Consider the following 26148-nt stretch of genomic DNA (forward strand, 5'->3'; position numbering starts at 1 on the left):
ATCTTTTTTGAGGTGAGGAGACCATATCTGTATACAGTATTTAAGATGTGGGCGTACCATAGTTTTATACAGGGGCAGTAAGATATTCTGGGTCTTATTTTCTATCCCTTTCTTAATAATTCCTAACATCCTGTTTGCGTTTTTGACCGCAGCTGCACACTGTGTGGAAGTTTTCAGAGAACTATCCACGATAACTCCAAGATCTCTTTCCTGATTTATCGTAGCCAAATTAGCCCCCATCATACTGTACGTATAGTTGGGGTTATTTTTCCCGATGTGCATTACTTTACACTTATCCACATTAAATTTAATTTGCCATTTTGTTGCCCAATCACTCAGTTTGGTGAGATCTTTCTGAAGTTCTTCACAGTCTGCTTCTGTCTTGACTATCTTAAACAGTTTAGTATCATCTGCAACCTTTACTATCTCACTGCTTACCCCTTTCTCCAGTTCATTTATGAATAAGTTGAACAGGATTGGTCCCAGGACTGACCCTTGGGGGAACACCACTAGTTACACCTCTCCATTCTGAAAATTTACCATTTATTCCCACCCTTTGTTTCCTGTCTTTTAACCAGTTCTCAATCCATGAAAGGACCTTCCCTCTTATCCCATGACAATATAATTTACACAAGAGCCTTTGGTGAGGGATCTTGTCAAAGGCTTTCTGAAAATCTAAGTATACTATATCTACTGGATTCCCCTTGTCCACATGTTTGTTAACCCCTTCAAAGAACTCTAAGGGTATGTCTATACTACCCCGCTAGTTCGAACTAGCGGGGTAATGTATGCATACCGCACTTGCTAATGAAGCCCGGGATTTGAATTTCCCGGGCTTCATTAGCATAAGCGGGGAGCCGCCATTTTTAAATCCCCGCTGCTTCGAACCCCGTGCAGCGCGGCTACACGGGGCTCGAACTAGGTAGTTCAGACTAGGGTGCCTATTCCGAACTACCGGTACACCTCGTTTCATGAGGAGTAACAGTAGTTCGGACTAGGAACCTAGTCCGAACTACCTAGTTCGAGCCCCGTGTAGCCGCGCTGCACGGGGTTCGAAGCAGCGGGGATTTAAAAATGGCGGCTCCCCACTTATGCTAATGAAGCCCGGGAAATTCAAATCCCGGGCTTCATTAGCAAGTGCGGTATGCATACATTACCCCGCTAGTTCGAACTAGCGGGGTAGTGTAGACATACCCTAATAGATTAGTAAGACATGACTTCCCTTTACAGAAACCATGTTGACTTTTGTCCAGCTAATTATGTTCTTCTACGTGCATGACAATTTTGTTCTTTACTGTTGTTTCGACTAATTTGCCCGGTACTGAAGTTAGACTTACCAGTCTGTAATTGCCAGGATCGCTTCTGGAGCCCTTTTTAAATATTGGTGCCACGTTAGCTACCTTCCAGTCATTAGGTACGGAAGCCGATTTAAAGGATAGGTAACAAACCACAGATAATAGTTCAGCAATTTCCCATTTGAGTTCTTTTAGAACCCTTGGATGAATGCCATCCGATCCCAGTGATTTTTTATCATTAAGTTTTTTTATTGTTCCAAAACCTCCTCTAATGACACTTCAATCCAGGTCAGCTCCTCAGATTCATCACCCACAAAGGACGGTGCAGATTTGGGAATCTCCCTAACATCCTTAGCCGTGAAGAGTGAAGCAAAGAAATCATTTAGTTTCTCCACAATGGCTTTATCGTCCTTGATTGCTCCTTTTATATCTTGATCGTCTAGGGGACCCACTGGTTTTTTAGCAGACTTCCTGCTTCTAATGTATTTTAAACACATTTTGCTATTTCTTTTTGAGTTTTTGACTAGCTGTTCCTCAAAATCTTTTTTTGCTTTTCTTATTACGTTTTTACACTTGATTTGACAGTGTTTATGTTCCTTTCTATTTACCTCACTAGGATTGGACTTCCACTTCTTGAACGATGCCTTTTTGTCCCTCACTGCTTCTTTTACAGTGGTTAAGCCACGGTGACTTTTTTAGGTCTCTTACTATGTTTTTTAATTTGGGGTATGCATTTAAGTTGGGCCTCTATTATGGTGTCTTTAAAAAGTTTCCATGCAGCTTGCAGGGACTGGCTTATTGACAAAAGGAAATGTTGAATTTTTGCTGTAGGTATTCCCAAAGAAAATGGTAGAGGGCAAATGCTAAAAATTGCCCCAGATATATAGAAAACATGGTTGCAGAGAACAGTGCGTTTAATTAGTTTGGCTAAATTGAATAATCAGAAGAGAAAAAAATCAGTTTTGTACTGACTGATTTTTTTCCCCCTTTTTTCCCATTGAAGTGAGAAATGGGAAAAATGGGGGAGGGGATTTGAATGCGATAATTGTGAAATGATAGTTTGAAATGAGATTTCAAAATGATCTTCCATTTGAAATGCTGATTTCATGCAAAACCAGTGGACATGAAAAAAACACCAATAATTTGTCCCAGAACTGCATTTATAAGCAAATTTATTATTCAGCTGTAAAAATATTGCCCTGCTGTACATTTAATGAGATTTAGGAGATGTACTTTGCACGGGTTCTCACAATCTATTAAAATTCATTAATGTCTTGTGGTCATCTTCCGTGTGTGTATGGGGTTGAAACTTAAAATATCAGGTGTAGTGTATTTTTCAGTACACAGGACTCCTGGCCCATCTTGTCAATGTTTCTTTATTCTTAACAGCTCAAGAAATTATTCCATCCTTAGTGATGTAATTTCACTGCCCTTAAAGACCATGAGGTGATCGGTGTTTTTAGAAATAGCTATAGTAAGTTTGTTCTGTGATACTGTCCGGTATCATAAGCTGAGAGAAGCCAGTGCAGGTGGAAGATCTTCAAGAAGCATCTAAGTATTGCAGATGTGAAACATTGGTGATTCAAGAGGTAGCACTCTTTCTGTGGAATAAATATTGAATCACTACCTCAGCTTAGTTCTAGGGAGCCCTGTACTGCTCTTCTATGGGTAGGATATAAAACAGAAGTTCTGACCAGTGATGGTCATTAAAAATTACAGGATACTGTCAGCAAGATTTGGTGAGTGAACCTAAGAGTCCTGGATGAATACTTTTATTTATAATTATATTCTACAGTAAACTTCTGATAATCCGGCACCTTTAGGACCCAGGGGATGCCGGATTATCATTTATGCCGGACTATCAGAAGGGGGGGCTATGAGGGGCCTGGGGTGGGGTGGGGGGATGCTACCCTAGACCTCCTCATAGCCCTCCCTTCTGATAGTCCGGCTCTGCCCCAGGAGTCCCTGATTCAGCCGCTGCTGGTCAGTTTCAGCAGTGGCTGAATCTGGGACGCCTGGAGCAGAGCAGCTGGGGTGCTGCTGGGTTGGTCCGGTAGCGCCGACCCTTGGCGCCGCGAGATCAACCCGTCAGCACCCCAGCTACTCTTGGGGACGCCTGGGGCAGAGCCCCTGGGGTGCTGACGGGTTGGTCCTGCAGCGCCGCACCTCGGCGCTACCGGACCAACCCGACAGCGCCCCAGCTTCTCTGCACCAGGTGTCCCCAAGTCAGCCGCTGCTGAAATTGATCAGCGGCTGACTCCAGAAAGCCAGAGGCAGAGCTGCTCTGCCCCGGGCTTCCTGGAGTCAGCCCTGGTCAGTTTCAGCAGCGGCTGAATCAGGACGCCTGGGGCAGAGCAGCTGGAAGGCTGCTGGGTTGGTCCCACAGCGCCGAGGAGCGGAGCTACTGGACCAACCCAGCAGCACCCCAGCTGCTCTGCCCCAGGTGTACCCAAGTCAGCTGCTGCTGAAACTGATCAGCGGCTGACTCCAGAAAGCCAGAGGGAGAGCTGCTCTGCCCCGGGCTTCCTGGAGTCAGCCCTGGTCAGTTTCAGCAGCGGCTGAATCGGGATGCCTGGGACAGAGCAGCTGGGGCGCTGCTGGGTTGGTTTGGTAGCGCCAAACCTCGGCACTGCGGGGACCAACCCAGCAACACCCCAGCTGCTCTGTTCCAGGTGTCCCCAAGTCAGCTGCTGCTGAAACTGACCAGCAGCTGATTCCATGAAGCTGGGGCAGAGCAGCTCTGTCTCGGGCTTCCTGGAGTCAGCCGCTGGTCAATTTCAGCAGCAGCTGAATCCGGGACAGCTGGGGTGCTGCCGGGTTGGTCCCGCAGCCCTGAGAGGCAGCGCTACTGGACCTACCCGGCGGCACTCCAGCTGTTCTGCCCCCTGCTTCCCGGATTCAGCCGCTGGTCAGTTTTAGCAGCGGCTGAATCGGCGAAGCTGGGAGCAGAGCAGCTCCAATGGTCTGGCTGCCTGGAGCACTTCCGGGTTCCTGATGGTGCCGGACCATCAGGAGTGCCGGACCATCAGATGCCGGACCATCGGAGTTTTACTGTACTTCACTGAATTTCCACTGTAGTGAATTGTTGACTACTTGACCTAAACTATTTGGAAGTGTTGCTAAATGTTAATCAGGTGATACATTTTACTCCAGTGGTGGTTTTCTTTCACTGGTAAAAGAAATAATTCCTTTATATTCAGTTTGAATGTACATTTATAAAATGCACTGGGATCCTTTGGGATGAAAGCTGATACGTACTTTAAATATCTGTCTATTGTTTTTTGAAATTTGTAAATGCCATTATAGTCACAGAGTACATATGGTCAGCAGTAGTTTGTGAGAAGTATAAATGTGAAACTGACCCAACTTCCCATGTACAAGTTAAGGCTCCTCAGTGTTCTGAATGTAGCGTGCAATGACAGAGTCCTTTAAAGACTATTTGTTATTTTTTAAGGGATTTTTTTTCCCGAGAAATAACAAACATGGTTGCTTAGTGAGAATGTAATTTATAATGTAATGTTGAAAATGTGGTGCGACTTGGAAGAAAAGTTGTAAACAGGACTGGTTTTGATTAGGCACCCTGTCATCAATAGAATGTTTAAATATAGTTGTGCATCTGAGCGTATATCTGCAAGATTGAGAACGTTTGTATTAGAGATTATGCTACAATTACATGCAGATTAGATGGTAGGGTGAATAGCAATAAGAATGTTGAATAGTTTTTGTCCTTTTAGTAAAGGTTTTCATTTTCTTTGGCAGCTTTGAGTGTTAACCAGTTAGAGATCAGTGTTTTAGTAACAGAAAAATGAAGCACAGCATGTCTTGGAAGAGACTTTAGAGATCTTGCAAGTTAGTCAAGTGTGCCTCAAAGTTGAGCTTGGAAGTTCAGATGAAAAAGTCATATCTGACATCTCTGCTTTGTACCACTTGCTCATTTGGTACATCCTCTTTCACAAACACAGGTGATGTATCAAACACTGAATATTTGGTGTTGGAGATTATCAAGGCTATTCCCCACTCTGTCATGATGAATGCAGAAGTGGGGGCCCGCAAAAGCACCCCAAAGGCTTTGGTAACAACCCCACTCCCCAAAATCTTAATACCTGGACTTCGGAGAATTAAAAAAAAAAAACCGCGCTGCCACCACCCAACTATTAGAAGAAAAACCAGGGAAGAGATCACTTGGGAAATCTCACCCCTAAAGTAAAACCAGGACACAAAAATTAGCCAATATAAGGTTAAATAAAAAAGAAAGAACTGTTATTAGCAAAACAATACCCCAGTTACAAGCATAGTTGGAATGGCTAGATGGTAAGAGCCACCAATTAATATACTCATGAAGGATTCCCCCATGGGCCAAAACTTAGTTACGGAAGAGAGGAAAAAACATTTCTAACAGCACAGATCCAAATTCCCAAACCAATTCCCAAAATAATAAAACCTGACGGATTTATCTAGACTTTACCCTACTTACACATTATGAAGAGTCTTTTTCTTGGAGAGAGTCATGTCTTCTGTCTCCCTCGGGGTATGTCTACACTACCCCGCTAGTTCGAGCTAGCGGGGGTAATGTAGTCATCCGCAATTGCAAATGAAGCCCGGGATTTGAATTTCCTGGGCTTCATTTGCATGAAGCCGGCCGGCGCCATTTTTAAATGCCGGCTAGTTCGAACCCCGTGCCGCGTGACTACACGCGGCACGGAGTAGCTAGTTCGGATTAGGCTTCTAATGAGGAGTACAGCTCATTCGTGGAATGAGGAGTACAGCTAGTTCGGATTAGGAAACCTAATCCGAACTAGCTACTCCGTGCCGCGTGTAGCCGCGCGGCACGGGGTTCAAACTAGCCGGCATTTAAAAATGGCGCCGGCCGGCTTCATGCAAATGAAGCCCAGGAAATTCAAATCCCGGGCTTCATTTGCAATTGCGGATGACTACATTACCCCCGCTAGTTCGAACTAGCGGGGTAGTGTAGACATACCCTCAGTATCTAGAGAGCAAACTGGCTCAGAGACAAAGGAGGGAAAAGTTAAAAATTCCTTTGTCTTGGTTTGAAATCCCTACCTGCATTTCTATTTGCTGACCGCTGCCTGGGTAGGTACAAGGGGCATAGTTAACCCGTTAGTCCCCAGGCTGCTGGCCATCCCTTATGGCTATAACAGAGATCAAAATTCCTCTTTGTTTCCCTTCATCTATAGGAGGAAATAAGTCCTTTCAACTTATGCGTTCAGAGCCGATGAGGGAGATCATAAATGACTGAAATCTAATATAAAGGACTTTGACAAAGGCACTGATCTTATGCATTTGCAAACTGGTAACTTAATTCATGCAACATTTTAATAGTATTTAAGTCAGAATAAATATAATATATTAAACCATACAGAATTACTTCTAATATACTTTTGTACATCTGGTTTTCCATGGTACAGTTAAAATCAATAAGAGATGGGCATAGATTTTAAAAGTAACAATTATTTTAGCATGATTTGAAACAAAGTTTCTATTCATTGTTGTTCTCTATACAGGTTGAACCTCCCAAATCCGGGACTCTCTGGTCCAGCAACACCCATGGTCCAACAGGGCTACGGATGCTGCTAGACCAAAGAGCCCCGGAGGTGGAGAGCGGGAGCCAGCTGGGAGAATATAGGGCTGTGGAGATCTGGCTGAGAGCAGGACGGGTCCCGGCAGTGGGGTTGGGGGTAGCCAGGTGCTGGGAAACCCCCAATAGCAGTGGGCCAGGTGGTATTTTTACTGTAGGTTAAAAATACACCTGTGCTTTGTGGATCCACATACAGATGAAACAATTGAACTTGTAAGCTTCTGTAGGAACTTATTTCTAATACAGAACTTTAAAATCATTGCTAAAGGTAATTCTTCCACTATTTCTGCAGAAAATGTGGCCTCCAGTGCTTCTATTGCAGAAAAATTATTCTGAAGTCTGACACAATTAAAAAGCATTTCCTAATATTCAGACTAGATTTTCCTTTATTCTGTTTATACCAGGAATCTTAGTTATATTTGTTTGTTTCGTCCTGAATAGTTTATAAAGTACCTAATTTTACGTAGTAAACTTACGTTCCCATGTACCCAGGACCTTCACCCCCAAGCAAAATCAAAACGCCCCTTGATTTCCTCTTGAAAATGCATTTCCTCCATAAGACCCAATAAATAAATTCAAGTATACCTTTTCAAAGAAACATGCAACAAAGGATACAAAAAAGGTACTAAATGACATGCATACCCAACACCGCAACTCAGTCATCTGCACTTGGTTACATCCTAACTTCTGTTGCTTCCCTGTGTTCCATAGGTTCCTGTGACAGATGGGGCCATTGTGATTGTCTCTGATGATCTGTATAATACAGACCATAGAACTCCATCACATTAATACCTTTGAAATAGAATGTATCCTTTAAATAAAACATCCAAGCTTGATGGAGAATCCAGCTCTTGGTAAATTATTCCAGCAATTAATTAACCTCAGTAGGAGCAAACCAAGAAGAAATGCCACTAGATATGTCCTTCCAGTTGTTCTGTTAGCCATATATGTCTGCTGTTTGAGTATGGGTTTTTCAAGTACTTGTGTGTCCACTTGATAGTAATTTCGTGTAGCTCACATTTTCCTAGTTTGAGAATCAGAATATCCTCTGGGAGTATGTCAAATGCCTTTCTAAAAGCAAGATATAGCCTCCGCTGGGCCATGAAGTCCCAGTGGGTAGTGCTCTGCAGTTGACAAGATTCAGAGGGGTAGTAGCCACGTTAGTCTGTTTCAACAGAAACAATGAGGAGTCCTATGGCACCCCTTGTTTTTACTCTGCCGCTGCAACTGAAGCTTGCAGTATGGGATATTACCTCTGCAGGGATTTGGGTTAATATATCTCTTTCAAAAATGTCTACACTAGCCCTTCCCCAGGATCAGGCCCCTCATCAGGGCTGTGACCAGAACTGTATAAAAGCACTACTGCTATACGCTGGGAATTCACCTGGTTGACTCATAGTGGTGAAGTCTGTCTTTAACGTGCACGATGAACTGTCAGTTCTTCAATTACCTCCATTCCTTTCATGCAGCATACAGGTCGAACCTCTCTAAATCAGGATGCTCTGGTCCAGACCACAGATGTTTCAGGACCAGCAAGTCCTGGTGGTGGGCTGGCAGGACTGTGGGCTTCCAGAAGTGAATTGCTTAGTGAGAAGCCTGATGGGGCCAGTAGGACAGCTGAGCCAGCGGCAGGCTGTGGCCAGCAGTCAGGCCAGCTCTGGGGAGGGGAGCAGTGGCAGAGATCCGGGATCAGTCATGTCCCAAGGGTGCTGGACCAGGGAGGTCCAACCTGTATTACTTCTGGTAGCCATCCCTATCTGTTTCATACAGTTCTGTAGCTACTCGCTTGTCTAACATTACGCTGTCTGTCACAATTCACCTCTCTGATTCAGGGAAAGGTGTTTAGGTGCCAGAATTGAACAGAAAATCATTGTTTCATGTATTAACCACAGTAGTTGATAAAACAATCCACTGCTTTTGCTCATTTGCTCTTTAAACACTGAGCAATGAGGATAAAAAGAAATATTGACTAGCTACCCATTCAGTAAGTACAGCTATGCACTGATTGAAGCAGGAGATGTCTGGGAAAAGTATGTGATAATGCGCATGCACAAGGGGGCAGAATTAAGGTTGCACAGAATTAAGCCTGGCATTGCATAACTTTCGAGTTATAGTAGGCATGTCTGCATGTACAGTAGATGTACCACTGATGTGTATTTGTGTATTGAGGGGCTGTTCCACGTGAACAGTAAGGGAAATAAAAGCTATTATTAAACAAACTATTACTGGACATTATTGGACACGGCAGTAACATAACTTCTAACTGTATGCATATTATAGCAAGCACGCTCATTTCTAGTCAGTATTCTCAGCATTAGCTACTGGTGAAATTATTCTAGGAAGTAGTAAGGGTTCTTAAGAAATGACTTTATCTCTGGATTGTAACAATATATACGTGAAAGAAAATCCTGAGTGAATTCTGAAGGGAAGGTATTCGAGAGAAACACATGGTAAACTCAATCTGAGATGACAAATGGCTTCATAGTAGCAGCTCATTTGATCACTCAAACAGCAATTAAAAATAGAACAAGTACACTCAGAATATTGTCTGTGTGTCAAAAATACACCTTCATGCTTGAAAATGATAAAAAATTACAATCGATCCTTACAACTGTTGTGTTCATCTTTATTGATCAGGCACAAGAAAGATAAATTGCAGCCCAAATAAGATTATAGTAAATGTTAGCATCGTAGGGGACTATAGTTTGATAGAGTGCTATTCATCATCTCAAATAGTGACCTGTCCACGCTCACACCATAGTCAGTGTACTGTCTAATCACATACCTATTGATTTCATCTACATCCAAGAATCCTGGCTGTGACTGTCATTGGGCAGATAAGATTGCTTAAATTTAAAGGGGTCATTGGTGTGAAGACGATTCCATTTTCATTTTCTTACCGGCCAACAATGATTTATTAAAAAAATACGCTACCTCCAGTCATGTGCATGAAACCTCAATTCCCATACAAATGAATTATTAGGTCTGGATCACAGAAGCAGAAGTGCAATAGACCAGCGTGCCCTCTGCAATCAGTTTATGTGCTTTTGACTATGGTATGTGTTACACAATTTGTTATAATTTGTGGTAATGTTTTGACTTGAAATGTAATTTCACCCATCTTCCGAGCTTAGTATTCTTTTCTTTGATTTCTGAAGAACTTAAAGTTAGTTCATAATTTATTAGGAAAAACTTTTGAAGATACAGTGGCTCAGGCAATGAAATATTTACTTTTCTTACCTTTCCAGAAAGTGGAATTAGTTTGTCTTTTTGGATCTGTTTCTCATACGGTAACCTGCTTTGTGGCTTTTCATATAACCTCCGTTTGGCATAGATATCAATTGCTGAGGAGAGCTCTTGTGGACCCACTGATCAGGAAGACCAAATCCACTTTTGCATTGACAGAGGAAGATCAAAACTAAGGCCTTTACAAGAACAGTTTACAGAAATTCATAGTTACAGTCAATCCCAATTAAACAGTAGTATCTTTTCCAAAAAAGAAAATCTAGAATGAGAGTTTCCATGGACAGTATTGTGGCCATCTAAAAAGATGTATTATGGATGCCATAGTAATTAACCTTGACTTGTAACTGTGATATGTAAACTACTGAATTCAAATTTTAAAAGTGTGTATTGTAAAAAAAAAAAAAAAAGTGGTAGTATGGTGTGGACTAGATTACATTCATATATTGGCATGATTTTTGTGATTCCACATTATTCAAGTGTGCTTATCAGTTCTAGTTAATGCCAAGAAACACATTATACTGCTCTGTATCAAGTGCTGTATATTTGCCCCCGTATTACAGAAAAACTAGTTGAGAAGTTCTGAACTGCTTTATGAGACTGACTTTGTTTTTTATTCTTCCTACTGTGACACCAGGTGCCTTAGCTTATCTATCCTAAGTTCAACTGTGCTGACATGAAGTTTATATGAGCACCGATTAAGCCACAAAAATCTTTTTAAAATTACGAAAAGTACATCATCGAGACATAAAATGTTACAATTTGTTAATCAGTTTTCTTAGAATATTATACATCCCACTATGAAGCTCTGACATTTTCAGGTATAGAAAAGTTTTTACTGCCCATGGGTTGAATCTTGCCTGTCTTGCATTTTTGAAAGTGGAGCTGGGGGAGAGGCATTTCATAATTTAGGGAAGATGGAAATACATTTCTGGAAAGACAAGATGAGTGAGGTTAATTTTGTCACTGTACCCCAAAGCATCACCACGACACCTCCATAGTTACTCTGGTGCTGCACAACAGAAAAAGCTTATCCCTACCCAGTGGGCCTTCTTGTGAATGCTTTAGCCAGTATATGAATAATGGCTGCAATGTGATGAGATCTGTGATACTAGACACCATCATGTGCCTGTACTTTTCCACATACCCTCCTGCGGGCTTGATTTGGGACAATGAAGTTCCCTCCATATGGCAAAAATTATAAAAGGTGAAAGTGACATCAATTGTCCTCACTGTCCTCACAACACTTGGAAGCACCTCAGGTACAAAAACTGAACTGAAAAAGAGAATCCCAACCTGTGTATGGAATATTGAGAAACTGTACCATTTGGGTGAGACATTGCTGGATTCAAATATTGTCCAGTTTAGAAAATGTAGATTGTGATTTTGTTTTATTTCTTAGGTTGTCTACTTTGATATGTACACTTAATACTTAGAATCACTTAAAATCTATCTTTCTGTAGTAAATAAATGAATTGACCTAAAACAGTGTGGTTTGAGTGAAGTGCATCAAAAGATCTTGGCTTGAGCTCAAAAGCCTGTGTTTGATTTCTCCATATTGAAGAAGGGGCAGACAGGGTAATAAACTTACACTGGTCAGGTTTTTGACCGGAGCAAGACAGTATACTTCAGGAGTGCAAGGCTAGTGGGTTACGGGGAATTGGCTAGAACCTCTCTATTGTTGATTCATGAGTGACTAGCAAGAGTATTCATATAACTCAACTGGGGGGCTCCTCACTGTGAATATTTATGTGAGTGCAGGATCCTGTGAGGACTTCAGCTTGTCACAGTATCATAGTGTAAGATGGATTCCAGGTTGGTGAGACTAGTGATGTTAATGGTTAACGTGTTAACTGGCAAGCCTTACTCTCAACAGGTGAGGCTAACCCATTATGGATAACTGATAGGGGCTGGAGCAGCCTGCTGTACGCAGGGGGTTGTTCTAGCACCGTAGGTCCTACCCTGTGGCTTGAGCAGCCCCTGCCTGAACCATTTAATAGGCTAACAGATTAAACTTAATGTTTAACTGGTTAACTAATTAAATAGGATTTTATATCCCTAGATGAGACAGTGGGTTCAAGTCTCTGAGACTATTTGTCACTAAAGTAGGAAGAATCAGGGGGTGTTCCATTTACAGAGAACCTCCAAATGGATCTTTGGCTGCATTTTATTCTATCAGCTACTGAACCTTTCCCCCTCCCGCCAGTCCTGGGTTAAGAGCTTATTATTCTACCACAACATAAGCAGCAGCTATAGCATCACTTCAGAAGGTATGCCTTCCTGACATAAGTAAAGTGGCTGTGTGGAGTTCTCCTCATATGTTTGACAGACATTATGTCTGAAATGCTATGCCTCGTATATTTCATAGAGGTATGGCTGTATTATGGTTATGCCATAACTAAGATGTACTTCATGCAAGATGGGTCATGCGAGTTATCATTGGAAAGTTATGATTTACCAGATAGGATTATCCTACTTGTATGCATGTATCATTTTGGTATCTGAAGCTAGGAATAGTGCCTATACAGCTTTTACAAATGCATTTGCCCTGGGGAACGCCCACATGACAGAATACCATCAGTCTAGATGACTGGCTGGAAAGAGCCATTAGGAAGAACAGTAAGTTTTAGAAAATGCTAATTGCTCAATGTTAAGCCTTCCTGGAAAGTCTTTCTGAGGACATTACAAAATGCTTCTGTCACATGGCTGCTGTGGCCCTACAGAGCTATAGGATCAAGTCACGTGGTACTGGACTCCATGATGTTAATGTTTTTTCCACTGACTCAGTTTGATTCCCACACCCAGAGACGAAGGGTTCCTGCCATATGCAAAGCCTGTCTAAGGCAGGGAAGTGACATCATTGTGGTTCATTCTTCCCTGATTCTCTGCTCAAGAAAGAAGACCAATGAAAACACCTCAGAAACAAAGGCTGAACGGAGGAGGGGAGAACTGAGCCCAGGCTCAAGTGTTTTCTAGCCTGTGAAAGGAATATCTGGAGTTGAATCTCCAAGCAAGTGCAGTTTGCCTTCAAGAATCTCTGCAATCTGCCTAAAACATTTGTCAAGTGTTGGCTACTTACAACCAAATTCTTTAGTATATTAAGCTTAGATTGCCTTTTGTTTTATTTTCTAATAAGCATGCTTTGATCTGTTTATTATCCCTTATAATCTCTTAAAATATATCTTTTGTAGTTGATAAACTTATTCTTGTTTTTGTCTAAAACCAGTGTATGGAATTCTTAACTGGGGGAGGGTCAGTAACCTCTTCTTTCACATTGCGGGAGGGATGAATTTCATGAGCTTACACCATACAATCCTCTATGAAATGCAAGATGGTATAAGTTTTTGTTTACCCTCCAGAGTGGGGTGTGCAGTTGATTAACTGATCCGTTCTTTCTCGAGTAATGTCCCCGTGGATGCTCCACTCTTGGGCTGTGTCTAGACTGGCATGATTTTGCGGAAATACTTTTAATGGAAAAGTTTTTCTGTTAAAAGTATTTCCGCAAAAGCGTGTCTAGATTGGCACGGATGCTTTTGCGCAAAAGCATCCGTGGCCAGTCTAGACACGCTTTTGCGCAAGAAAACCCCGATCGCCATTTTAGCCATTGAGGATTTTTTACGCAAAACAGTTCTTCCCTGTCTACACTGGCCCTCTTGCGCAAGTATTCTTGCTCAAGAGGGCTTTTTTCCGAGCGGGAGTGTGAAAGTGTTTGCGCAAGAAGCACTGATTTTGTACATTACAAAGTCAGTGCTCTTGTGCAAATTCAAGTGGCCAGTGTAGACAGCTGGCAAGTTTTTGCGCAAAAGCAGCTGCTTTTGTGCAAAATCTTGCCAGTCTAGACTCACCCTTGGTGTCGGGTTTGTCCCACGTCGCAGATTGAAGACTTTTTCTAGCAATGTCTAGTCGGGACACGTATGCGAGATAGCATGCTGTTCGTGCCTTTGGCATTCGCGCACACGGCCTGATTCCCCTCAGTTCCTTCTTGACTGCCCTCAGTCGCAGATGGAGCTCCATCCCTCTTGTTCTCTTCAGTTCTCTGTAGATAGGAATTCAGTTGTAATTAATCAAAACAGCTTAGTTTTTCATAATTTTATTGTTAATTTTAGTTTAAAAAAAACTTTTTTTGTCATAATCATTGTAAATAGTTAAGACAGCGCCTCAGAGCAGCAGTGTGCTGCTAACCTTGAGGGCCATGGCCCTCACGCCTCTGCTTAAAAAAAAAAGATTAAATAAGAGGAAGTAGAAGAAGAGAGCGAACCTAAATAGAGATGATACACAGCTTATATGGAATAAGAACCACCGGTCCCATAACTGCAAAAAAAAAAAAAAAATAACAAAAACCAAAAAAAACCTACCACACAACCATGGGGGGAGACAAGAGCTGAGGAATAGCAAAATGCTGGGCTCCCCCAGGTTTAAAAATGTGATAAGTGCTTCGACCCTATGCCCGCTTCAGATGGCCATGGATCCCGTATTCATTGTCTAGGAGCAGCACATGTTCCTCAGAAGTGCATCCTTTGCTGTAGCCTTACAGCCAGAGACCGTAAGGACAGGGAGCTCAGGTTATGCATGCTGTACCTAGACGATTGCCTCATTCATGGCCATTCACAGCAGGTCACAAGAGATATGATCCCCTTCACAAAGACCTTCTTCGAATCTCTCAGCCTCCTCATCAAAGAGCAGAAGTCTACCCTCTGCCCAACCCAATCCCTAGAGTTCACAGGCACGTGTCTCAGATCTACCACAGCATGGACACATCTGCCAGATCAACAATTTGAAGCAATAAAAGGTTTGGTTTCAACCATGGTATTGAGCCCCATGATCCCTATACTCACCTGCCTTCGACTCATGGAACACATGGCCTCTACAACTTACATAGTCTGACATGTGCATCTACGTTTCCGGTGCCTCCAGCATTGGCTTGTCTTGGAGTACATGCCATCCAAACACCAGGAGTTCAGACGTGTCTCTATCCCCCTACTGTCCTCTTGTTACGATGGTGGACCAATCCAGGGAATCTCCTTGCTAGTGGGCCACTTTGTCAGGCACAACCATCCAGCCACATTACCACGGATGCATCCCTCCTAGGCTGGGACGCCCATGTCCAGCATCATTTCATTCAAGGCACATGGTTGGCCCACAAGTCTAAGCTCCACATCAACCTCCTGAAGCTCCAAGCCAATCACAGTGCTTGCAAACACTTCCATCAATACATCCAGGGTTCCACAGTGCTCATCCTTATGGACAATGTCACAACAGTGTTTTACATCAGTTGACAAATAGGTGTGCGTTTCCGTTCTCTGTGTGTAGAGCCTGTATGCCTGTGGAATTGGTGTATCCGAAACAAAATCATCATCACTGCAACTTACGTACCTGGAGTCAAGAACATTATTGAGGATACCCTCAGCTGCAAGTTTACAATAGAGCACGAGTGGGAAATCCATACCAGTGTCCTGCACAACATTTTCCACCTATGGGATTGGCCACTAATAGACCTCTTTGCAACAAGCCACCATACCAAGTGCCCTCACTATTGCTCCAGTGTGGGCATAGGACCCAGATCATTAGGAGATGCTTTTCTCATACCATGTGATACTCCCCTCCTCTATGCTTTTTCTCCTATCCCACTCATCCCCAAAGTCCTTGCCAAGAGAGAGTCAGACAATACTCTAGTGATCCTCGTAGCCCCTATGTGGGCCAGACAGAAGTGGTTTCCCTGTCTTTATCAGATGTCTCTCTGACCTTCCTATGCACTTCCGACCCACCCAGATCTCCTTTCACAGACCAGGGGAATCCTACACCACCTGCAACTGCAGATGCTGCATCTGATGGCCTGGCTCCTTGCTGGTTCTCAGAGGTGGAGCAGAGGTGTTCACAACAAGTAAGAATGTCCTACTCCACAGTAGATATCAGTCCACTCGCGATACTTACCTCTATAAGTGGAGCTTCAGGGGGTCGCCGAGTTAGTCTATTACAGAAAAAGACAACAAATGGTCTGGTAGCACTTTCTACATGTTTTGTTACTCTATAAAGTGCTACCAGACCATTTGTTGTTTATTTCTATATGTGTAGATGATTTACGGCCTTGTGTGAAGGAAATGGCCTCACACCTCTCAAAGAGGTTATCCTGCACACTATGGATGTCCGTAGGGCATTATTCTGACTAAGCATGACCCTTCTGGAAATCACAGATCCTATTTGTTTCATTGGCAGTGCATTCCAGGGGAATGCCACTCTTGTTGCAGCCGGTCTCAAAACTGGTGACAGCCTGTATCCTCCAATGTTACTCCCTCCAAGGTTCACCTCTCCCTATGCCTCCTAAGGCGCACTCGACTCGAGTGGTGGCAGGATCAGCAGCCTTCCTGAAAGGGATTCTTCTCATGGACATATGCTGCGCTGCTACCTGGTCTTCTAATCAGACTTTAATGAAGCACTATGCAATCTCTACACGAGAGGACACGAACTCTCCGATAGCTAACGCAGTCCTTTCATCCACATGTAAAACCTAGTTGAAACCCACCTTCCATCTTCGGGATACCACTAGGTAGTCACCAACAGTGGAGCCACCCCCGGGGACATCACTCGAAGAAGAAAGGGAGGTTACTCACCTCGCGCAATAACGACGCTTCTTCGAGTTGCATGTCTCCGTGGGTGCTACACTATCCACCCTCCTTCCTTCTTCTTTGGCTAGAAAGTTCATGTAAAAGGGTGTTCATGAAGAAACTGAGGGGAGTTGGGCCGCACGCGCAAATTCCAAAAGTGTGAATGGAACATGCTGCTGTTGTGCATGTGTGGGCCAACTAGACACTGCTAGAAAAAGTCTCCAATTTGTGGTTCAGGACAAGCCTGACGCCAACAGTGACCTGTATGTACTCTGGTGAAGTGCAGTCTGGACCCTGCACAGCAGTACAGTGTAAACCGAAACACCGGCTGATGGGTCAGATAGGCGGGCTCAGTGGTACCCCAGTTCTCTGTTGATGCTTCCTTTGTGATGGCAGTTGTCTGTTCAGTTCTGTCATCTGTGAACTTGCACTCTTCTCCTACATACTGCATGTCAGTCACCCAAATACAATAGGGAACATCACTCAGAGAAAAAGGGTGTGTGGTGCCTATCTATGTTCCGTTATCCATGCTCCTTCCCCTTTACTTCAGATCCTAACTGATTTGCAGTAAAGGAGGGATGGAGAGTTGGTCAATCCAAGACAAGCCAAGAAGCTTAAATTCATAACTTTGCTGAACACTTAAAATCATGGTCTTAAAAAAGATGCTGGATATATATGGCTTTTCACAACAATCTGTCATCCACTAATCCCCCTTTCTTTATCTTACGACTGCAGAGTTGTTGGTGGTCCACTTTGCTTTGAATGGTCTCTTACCATGTGGTGTTTGTAGCATCCTGGGTCTTAGGTATTAGAGAAATAAAGTGGGTAAGGTAATATTTTATTTGATCAACTTCTGTTGGTGAAAGGGACAAACTTTGAAGCTACACTAAGCTCTTTTTTTCCTTCTACCTATCTAACAAAGAAACTTGATGTTAAAAAGATAAAATAGCAGCTGTTGGGAGTTTTTGGAATATTACAGGAAGTTAGAAAGAGATGAGCTTGTGATCAACAAGCCAATTGGACAGTCAGAGAATGAGTGGTTAATGTATATTGGAACTTTGCAATTTATGACATGGATATCGCCTCCACATAACGTATGTGAGATATATATGTCTGAGTGTTCACAAATGTGATTTCCTATCCAACCATGTAAAAACTGTGAACTCTCCCCTCCATTAATGGCAACAGCCTCCTGAATTGTATTCCAGCCTTCCTTCTCTTTCCAGTTCTTCCTTAAAACTGATTTTTCATGTAGTCTTATTATACAAAGAACTAGCACTGGTTCAGAATTTTTTTACTAAAAGCTTTTTCATCAGAAAATGCAAATTTGTTGAAAGTGAAACTTTGAGGAGTCAATTTCTACTAAAATTTGAATGCAAAAAAACTGGAAGTTTCTAAATTGTCAGTGTGGGGGTTTTCAGCATTTTCTAAGTGAAAACTTGAAACGGGTTTCTGTTAGACATTTAAGCTATAATAAAGTGAAAACTGAAATGAAGCATTTTTACCCAAACCAGATTTGGGAAGATTTTTGGTTTGTGAACATTTTTGAGATTTCAACCTATCCTAAGTCAGAATGGAAAAAAGTTCTCTACATTATTTTCCATTTTAGCTTTGCAATGAACTACTCGCTGATCATGCTTCTGTTTCATCTTGTACTTTAACGATTAGCCCACCTTCTATTTGTCTGAATTATAGTGTAAGATATTCAGTGCAGGGGCCTGGATTCTTTATACATTCTGTACAGAGCCAGGTGTGTTTTCACCACTGTATAAATATTGATTAGGTCATTAAGTTTCACTTTTCTTCCCTCTTTTCAGAGTGCCCAATTCTACAAAGTAACCACGGAGCAATTCCAAAAAGCTGTCAAGGAAGTGGAAGCTAGGTTCAAGTAAGACTTCTTTTCTCCCCCCCCCCCCTTTATTTTTGAGTAAAGCTATGTTCATATTATAAAATAGGCACATTTTTTTCTACCTAGCTGTCTGTGTTTGGACGGTGGCAAGTGAAATATATTTTTGCAAGACTGGTTGTTGAAATGAAAGAATGTTTATGAAAGCTGGTAGTCATCCAGTGTTGTATTATGTACTATGATTGTGTAGAAATTGACAGCACAGCTAGTAATGTATTAATTTATTTACACGCCTGATTTTATGTAAGAAATTATTTGAAAAACTGTACTGCTTAAACATGCATCTTCATTAATGTAATAGGAGAATTTGGGTGCCAACCTTGCATTTCAGTAGTATCCATCCCATTCTTGTTCAACACAAAAGGTATTTAAATCAGTGGTTCAGCTTTGCCTTTAATAGTGAAGGTCAGGTTGAATTATTATTAGACCTGAAAATGGTTAAATGAAGATGCAGTAATTGATGGACCAAAGAGACTCTGACCCTTAGCTTTGGACTTTCAGTTTCTGCCAATTCTTCCATTAAGTAGAAAATGCCATTCATCATTTTTGTGAGAGTATGAAAATAACCTTTTACAACTCATTGCTTCTCACCCATCTACCAATAGATGCTGTAGTAAAAAAATATTGAATTGTGGCCATATTTTGGATGGAGTTCTGGAAGCCCATGTAGCAGTCTGATACCTTGCCACTTGACCACGTCTGTTTATAGTAGATTAATAAAATGCTAAAGTTTATAAATCCCTTAATGTAAAATAACCACTACACATTTCAGTGGTTGGAGCTGTTTGCTGTTTCATTGTATATTCCTTTACATATTGTTTTGCAATCTGTTTTAGTTTAATGTTATGATAATTTAGTGATGGTTAAAGGCACCAGGCTTGCAGCTTTATGGACTGAAGATTTCTGACCATTAAAGAAGTAGCAGTTGAACCACAGAATGATTTTTGATTTCTGCCCCCATCTGGAGAGACTTCAGTTAGGAATGAGAAGATGGTTTGATTGCTATTGTTCATTCAGTTGTTCCCTCCCTCCCTTTCCAGCCAGGGGGCTGATTCATTTTTATTAGCTTTGTTGAATTTAAAACATGTAATTAACATCCCACCCTCCTTTCTTTAATTAAAAATTATCTTAGTATGTGCCCAATGTGTCTCAGGTGTCACATGACCAGGATTCAACACACAATTTGGTCTGCTGATTGGATATCTGGCTTCTGCAGCCTATGCAATGTACATAGTGGGAGGGCGACACGAATACTGATCCATGTTATTAGATATACAATAAGGGAATAGTTGGTAGGTGGTCGCAGCTATTGTGACTTATGTATAGGTACTTCATTTGCAGAATGGGAAGAATTCCAGCACCCACAGCTTTCCAAAATCAAATCAAATACTGCCTGACTTTTCCAGGTCTTTACAGTCCTGGCCCCTAAACAGCAGGGTTTTAGGTACTTAAAATCATCTGCAAAGTTTAAGAAACATTTCTCATTTAGCCAGAAAAATAGTTGTGCCAAGGAGATATGGGGACTGAGATTGGCAAGTCCTCAGACATGTTGAGACTTCCTTCTCCGGATTTTCTATTAATGACCCATGAAGGAAAATAATTTCAGGGAAGTTTGATCTGTATGTGCAAGTAACGAAGCCTAATAGACTAAATGGTGTTCTATGTAGGATTTGTGGATTAGTCTGCTGTCAAGGAGATCATTGGAGTATGTTCTACAGTGCAGTTAAATCCTGCAGCTGACCTGTCCAGCTGATTCCTTCAAAGGGGTTGTTAAAGTGTCATGTAGATGTCTGGGTCTGGGCTGGAACCTGAATCTGAATGTCTGCATCACACTTAAATAGCCCCTTAGCCCAACCGCCATTCACCCTAGGCAGCTAACATGGGCCAGCTCTGGGTGTCTACCTGAAGTTTAGCCATATCCTCAGACTCTCTCATGTTGTCATTTGCAGAGTTGTAGCTATATTGGTTCAGGATATGAGGGAATCAAGGTGGGTGAAGTAAGTTGGACCAGTACAAGATATTGTCTCACCCACCTTGGTCCCTTATGCTACAAACACTTTGAAGTCATTTGTTGCCTGTTTATAGTCATGCACTGGTGACCAAATTCCCAAATACACTTTGGAAAACTAGACTAAATTAGTCATCTGTGGTAGTTGTGCTCCAGTACACTTTGACAACAGATCTTAAAAACAGACTTGGGTGAGAAATGGCTTTCTTAACATACAAAATTAAAATATTTCCTATTCCCCGTTGAGATGACACCCAGACCTCTAGAAAATTTTAGCAAAAACACTAGAGAGAATGATTTGGCCCAGAATAGCCAATAGCCTAGTGATTAGGGCTCTTTACCAGAGATGTGGAGAACACAAGATCTGAGGTGAGGAGGGCAAGGTGACTGTTTCCTGACAAGAATTATATCCTTAATTTAAGAGTAGTCCCCTTGAAGTCCAAGCTAATAATAAATACAGATAGTCAAATGTAATTATGTTTTTGTTTTTGTAAAATGAAAAAGAGGGTTTGTATCGCAATCCCCTTTTATGTAAGGCTGTGGCTATACTACAGAACTTATGGTGGAGTAGCTGCAACATTGCTAATTTAGACACTCTAAGCCAATGGGAAAGCTCTCTTGTTGATTTAACTACTTGAGACCCCTGCGAGCGGTGGTAGCTCTGTCAGCAGGAGTCGCGCCAATATAGCGCTGTCCACACACATTTCACGTTTTCCTTCTCAAAGAAGCCTCTTTTTAAAGCTGTGGAATTTCCATGCTCTTGAGGAGTTAAGCTAAAGGGATGTTATTCTAACACTGTCTTTGGTGTGGGGTTTGATACATAAATCATGAATGGTTTAGTGAAACCTAAAGATGATGCTCTTTTGGTATCACCCACCGCTGCTTCTGTCAATTTAATTGAATGTGAGGATGGAGGACAGGGTTTCAAGCAATAATGTTTAAAGAGCCTGTTTAATTGGCTGTAAAAGAAGAATTAAATAAGGTTGAACTGCTAAATTTATAATTCTGTTAAATGTGTAAACCAATGTGCTGCATGTCAGTGTGATTTCAAGTTGAAAGTGTGAGATTAATAGCACTAATTGTGGTATTGTTACGAAGCTGCTCCACTAATCATTTTAAACATGTCTTGAATTTTAGGAAGTTTCATCCAGATAGCTTAGAATTCTGCTTCTACTTTTAAACTAAAATGTATTTCAGGAGCTTTAAATAACTCTCTACCTATCTTTCTTGCATTTTCCTTTCCTTCCTCCCTTTAGTCCTTGAAATTGTCATTTGTGGCTTCAGTGGGCTTTATGGGTAATTCACCCACTAAAGGGAGAAGACTAAATACCCTATATAGACTTCTATCAGAGAACTGACAGCTCATCTGTACTTTGTCTGCACTTTTTATTGATGCCTGTGTATTATCTACTTCAGTGCTGCATGAATTAGTGTGATATTCCAAATGTGCATGATAAATGTTTTATCTCTTTAAGGCCCGGATTCACATTGATCAAATTCTAAATCATCAAATGGTTTATCTCTCTAAGACACTAATTCACATTGATCAAATTCTAAATGATCAGGTTCAGTCAGTTCCTGCAGTACACAAATTATATTAAAACAACATTACTAGAGCATGCTGCCTTTTCTAATGTAGGAGTTATGTTACCAGCAGTTACATTATAACCAGAATTATTATATTATGAAGATGTCTCCTTCATAATTAGAAGTTTACACAAGAAGAAAAGAATGCAATATTACAGGAAGAGCAGGGCTTTGGGCAAGGATTTGGGCTTTTACTGACTAAATTAAATTTTGCATCTGTATAGGTTTTTCCTTTCATTTGAAGGGCTGGTAGCAGGAAATTTGGCAGCTGTTGGTGGTGACATTTTATTCCCCCCTGGTTTTCAGAGCCAAGTAACATCTTGATTATTCAGTTAAGGGTAAAATAATTGAAGAGACCAAATTGCACCTAAAATAAAGATTACCTTCACCTCTGATTTTTTTTAACTTCATTTGGTAGATGTCAGCTTTAAGAGCTGTGTATTAGTACTCTTTTACAAACTGCATGTTTGCCCCTCACCAGTTCCATTTCTGCCCACACCTTGCTAATACTGCTGCTCTTTCAGAGAGATGATTTCCATAGCCCTTGGGGAACTTTGCCAGGAAATGCAAGGTGTGATGCAGTGATGAAATCCAGGTGCCCTCTGGGGATTAGTTCACACTGTTCTGGTCTGTCTAGGGGTGGTGTTGCTGCAGAGCAAAACAAAGCTAAGCTTCTTCCCAGGAACTGAGCATAGCTCCAAAACTCCCAGTGCCTTTAAGGGAGTCAAATTCTGGGTCTCCTGCTTTATAACTGTGTGTTCTGTCTGTTTATTTAGTGCCAAACACAGCAACATCAAGACATTGGTATAAAATTACCAGACACCAATCGTTTTAACCATAGGTATATGTACTCTTAACGCTCCTTTCAGTGGCATATAGAGGATAAGCCCCTAGCATAACCGGTGAGACATCATACAAGCAAGTTAAGACATGCCTGAAGGGTATGGGTATGTCTGAGAGTCCATTCCCTACACACTCCACTCCCCCAAGCTGTGCCTCTCTGCTATTTTTAACAGCGTCCTTCTGCCTTCCATGTCCCTGTCTCATGAAGACTCCCCAAGTGAGCAAAGGCACTTGCAAGGGAGTGACAGAGAGGAAAGGCTTGGGAGCAGGTCCCCACTGCGGAGCCTCTCCCTATCTCAGGGAATGACTCCAGCAATTGGGAAAAGCTCTGCCAGCTCTCTATTGCTGGAGCCCTTCCCTACAGCAGGGAAAGGCTCCATCAGCTCCGTGCTGCTTAATCTTTCCCTTGCTATGGCGGAAGTCTCCAGCTTGGGTGCAGGGTATAGCTACACATGTGCTACTCGCTGCTGCAGTGGTGTGTAGCGTGGACACAGCCACAGAGGGCTCTGTGTACCACTCAGTTCAGCCTGTTAACCAATGGAGGTAGCTTTTGTATCGTTTTCTTCTCTCAGCTGTGAAGAATCCTGTATGTTTTTGAACCCTGCAATTGTGGGGATTGCCGCTGTGAAGAGGTGGCTTTTGTGATTGAAAATAGGGATATTCTGATCTCTCTCCACAGTAGTGTAGGGCCTTCCTCTAAATATGCTTTCCATATGGGACCTGATAGTTTCACCTGATCCCAGATAACTTCCACAGCATGATGGAGACATGATATATATGATAGCCAGGCATCAGCCTGTTCAGGGCCTTAAAGAATAGAACTGTGGTTTTCATTTGGATCCAGAATTGGATGGGTGAACCAGAGGATGTCAGAGGATAAGAATGAAGTATTCCTCCAACTGGCAACTAGCGTTCTGTGATCTTAATTTATTAATGTTTGTAAAGCACTTTGGAGGTCCCTTTCTGAAAGGCAAATATAGGAGTAGAGACAGTTTGTGATCATTTATGGGCAATTGTACGAACATCAAGAAGGAGATATGCTCAGTTTATTGAATTATCTCTACTTAACTTGTTGACCTAAAGAAAGTATTTCCAGAACTTTTATTGTAAAAGTTATGTTCAACTTGACTGTTGCCTTAAATAAACAAGGAAGAAAACAGAGCTTGAAATATTATTGCCCTATCCTCAGGCAGTGTTGTTAACTTTCTGTACTTGAAATACACAGTGCAGAGAGAAAAGGATGGTCTTTTGGTTGAAGCACAGCTTCTGAAGAGATCTGGGTCCAGTTCTCTGCTCTGTCACTGCTGTGATCTTGGATGAGTCTCTTAAATGATCCTGTGCCTCAGCACCCCCACCTGTAAAATGGGAATTAATGATACTTCCCTTCTTCACAAGGGTTTTAGGAAGATGAATTCATTAGTTTTTTGAGAAACTTGTAGACCCCAAAGATGGAAAGCACATTTAAGTACCTTGTTAGTTTGTGCTGTTGCTTGTCTTATACATATCTTAGGGATAATTAGCTTCATTCTTCCATGCTTTCACCTTTCATGCACAACCATTCATTTTTAAATAATGTGTAGTATTTACTGAGACTCTCCAAAATACTGCATAGTATTTTTGAATAGCAGAAAAATATTTGCAAACTGTAGGTCAGATTCTTTAGCCCTTCACTAAGCTGAACTCCCGCTAATTTATTCGAGAGCCTTGCTTAATGGAGGTAATTGGAATCTAAATTGAGGTAACTAACCCTTTCCTCTTATAAAGGTGGCACAGAATTTATTAGTGCTGTATCAGAGCTCAAGTCATTTTAGTTTACTTGCCCTGGTAAAATGTTAGACAATACTATTCATAAAACCCCACATTTGTGGGTATACCATAAATGTATAAGAAAGTGCTATGTAAATAGTAACTAACCCTCACAATAACATCCATGGATAAGTTGTAACATGCACCTTTTACTTTGGGTGCACAGAGGTTGGACTCAACCCAGGTTGCTCAATAAGTCAATGGCAAAGATTACTCCTGAGGGAATTATTCACCACTGCACAAGTACAGAATTAATGTCCCCCACAGATTTTATTCTTTCTCTGCAGAAAAACTAATTCACACACCTTGCCCAAGCAGTGGTCGACTGGGTGGAGCGTGCATGTCTGGTTCAGGCATGGGGAGCAGCTGATGGAGGGCTAGTTTCTCTGTCCTTCTTGCTCACTATCACTGTGCTCCCAGAGCCAGAGAGGGGCAGGACACCACAGCTGGTGGTTCCTACCGTGTGCAGGGCTTCAGCTATTAGTCCCAACAGGGCTTGATGGGGACAGGACTTCCTCTTCCTCTCTACAGGCTGCTTCCAGGGCCAGATCAGACGCTTTCCCAGAAACCAACCCAAGCTGCAGGAGGGTCAGCACCTCCACTTCTTACCCCCATCTGGAGAGGCGAGAGGTCACTGTATGGGGAACTGTCCCCCATCTGCCCAAACCCTATGCATACAGACTCCACATGCAGATGCGCACACACACCAGCCAAGACCCACCCATTTTCAGGTAGACCCACCCCTCTGAACCTTCTGCACCAGAACCTCCACCGTATTGAATCCTAATCAACTACACCCAGACTCCTCCCAGACTCTGGCTTCTGACCCCCTGTACCTAGATTCTGCTGCTAAACTCCACCCCACGCATACACACACCCACACCATCCCTGCTGAGCCTCAACAACTTTTATCTGGACCACCCTGCAGAACGTCGCAGTGAGCCCCCCTATGGAAAGGCTTCCTTTTCAAAGACTCAGGCACAAGAGTCACTGCTGGCCTTGCGCTCCCTGCAGGGCTTCTGCTTTTGAAATGGTTCAGGCGCCGCAGATAGTACAGGTGTCGCAGGGCCAGCGAGGGTCCCTGCTGGTCCCATGCTTCTTGTGGGGCTTCTGCTTTTGAACTGTACCAAGAGCCCAGCAAGGCTCTGGCTACAGTTCAAAGATGGAGGTGCTTTTATAGACTGATGGAAATCCCATCCACTATTAAATTGGTTAATTAATCTAAATTTAACATCTCTCGTTTTAGCGTGTCTCAGTTCTAA

At 42.3% G+C, this 26148-nt stretch overlaps 1 protein-coding gene across 2 annotated transcripts in view; it reads left to right on the top strand.

Moving 5' to 3' along the window:
* The window catches only part of CHCHD3 (coiled-coil-helix-coiled-coil-helix domain containing 3), a 263740-nt gene that overhangs the window by 197089 nt on the left and 40503 nt on the right, over positions 1-26148 (top strand). For both annotated transcript variants that reach the window (XM_006120346.5, XM_025183231.3), the window contains exon 6: positions 18554-18624. In XM_006120346.5, the coding sequence (XP_006120408.1) occupies positions 18554-18624 (71 nt within the window). The remainder of the gene's footprint in view (positions 1-18553; positions 18625-26148) is intronic.

Source organism: Pelodiscus sinensis, chromosome 1 (assembly GCF_052426305.1).
Source record: "Pelodiscus sinensis isolate ZL-2025 chromosome 1, ASM5242630v1, whole genome shotgun sequence".
In the NCBI taxonomy this organism is placed as follows: Eukaryota; Metazoa; Chordata; order Testudines; family Trionychidae; genus Pelodiscus; species Pelodiscus sinensis.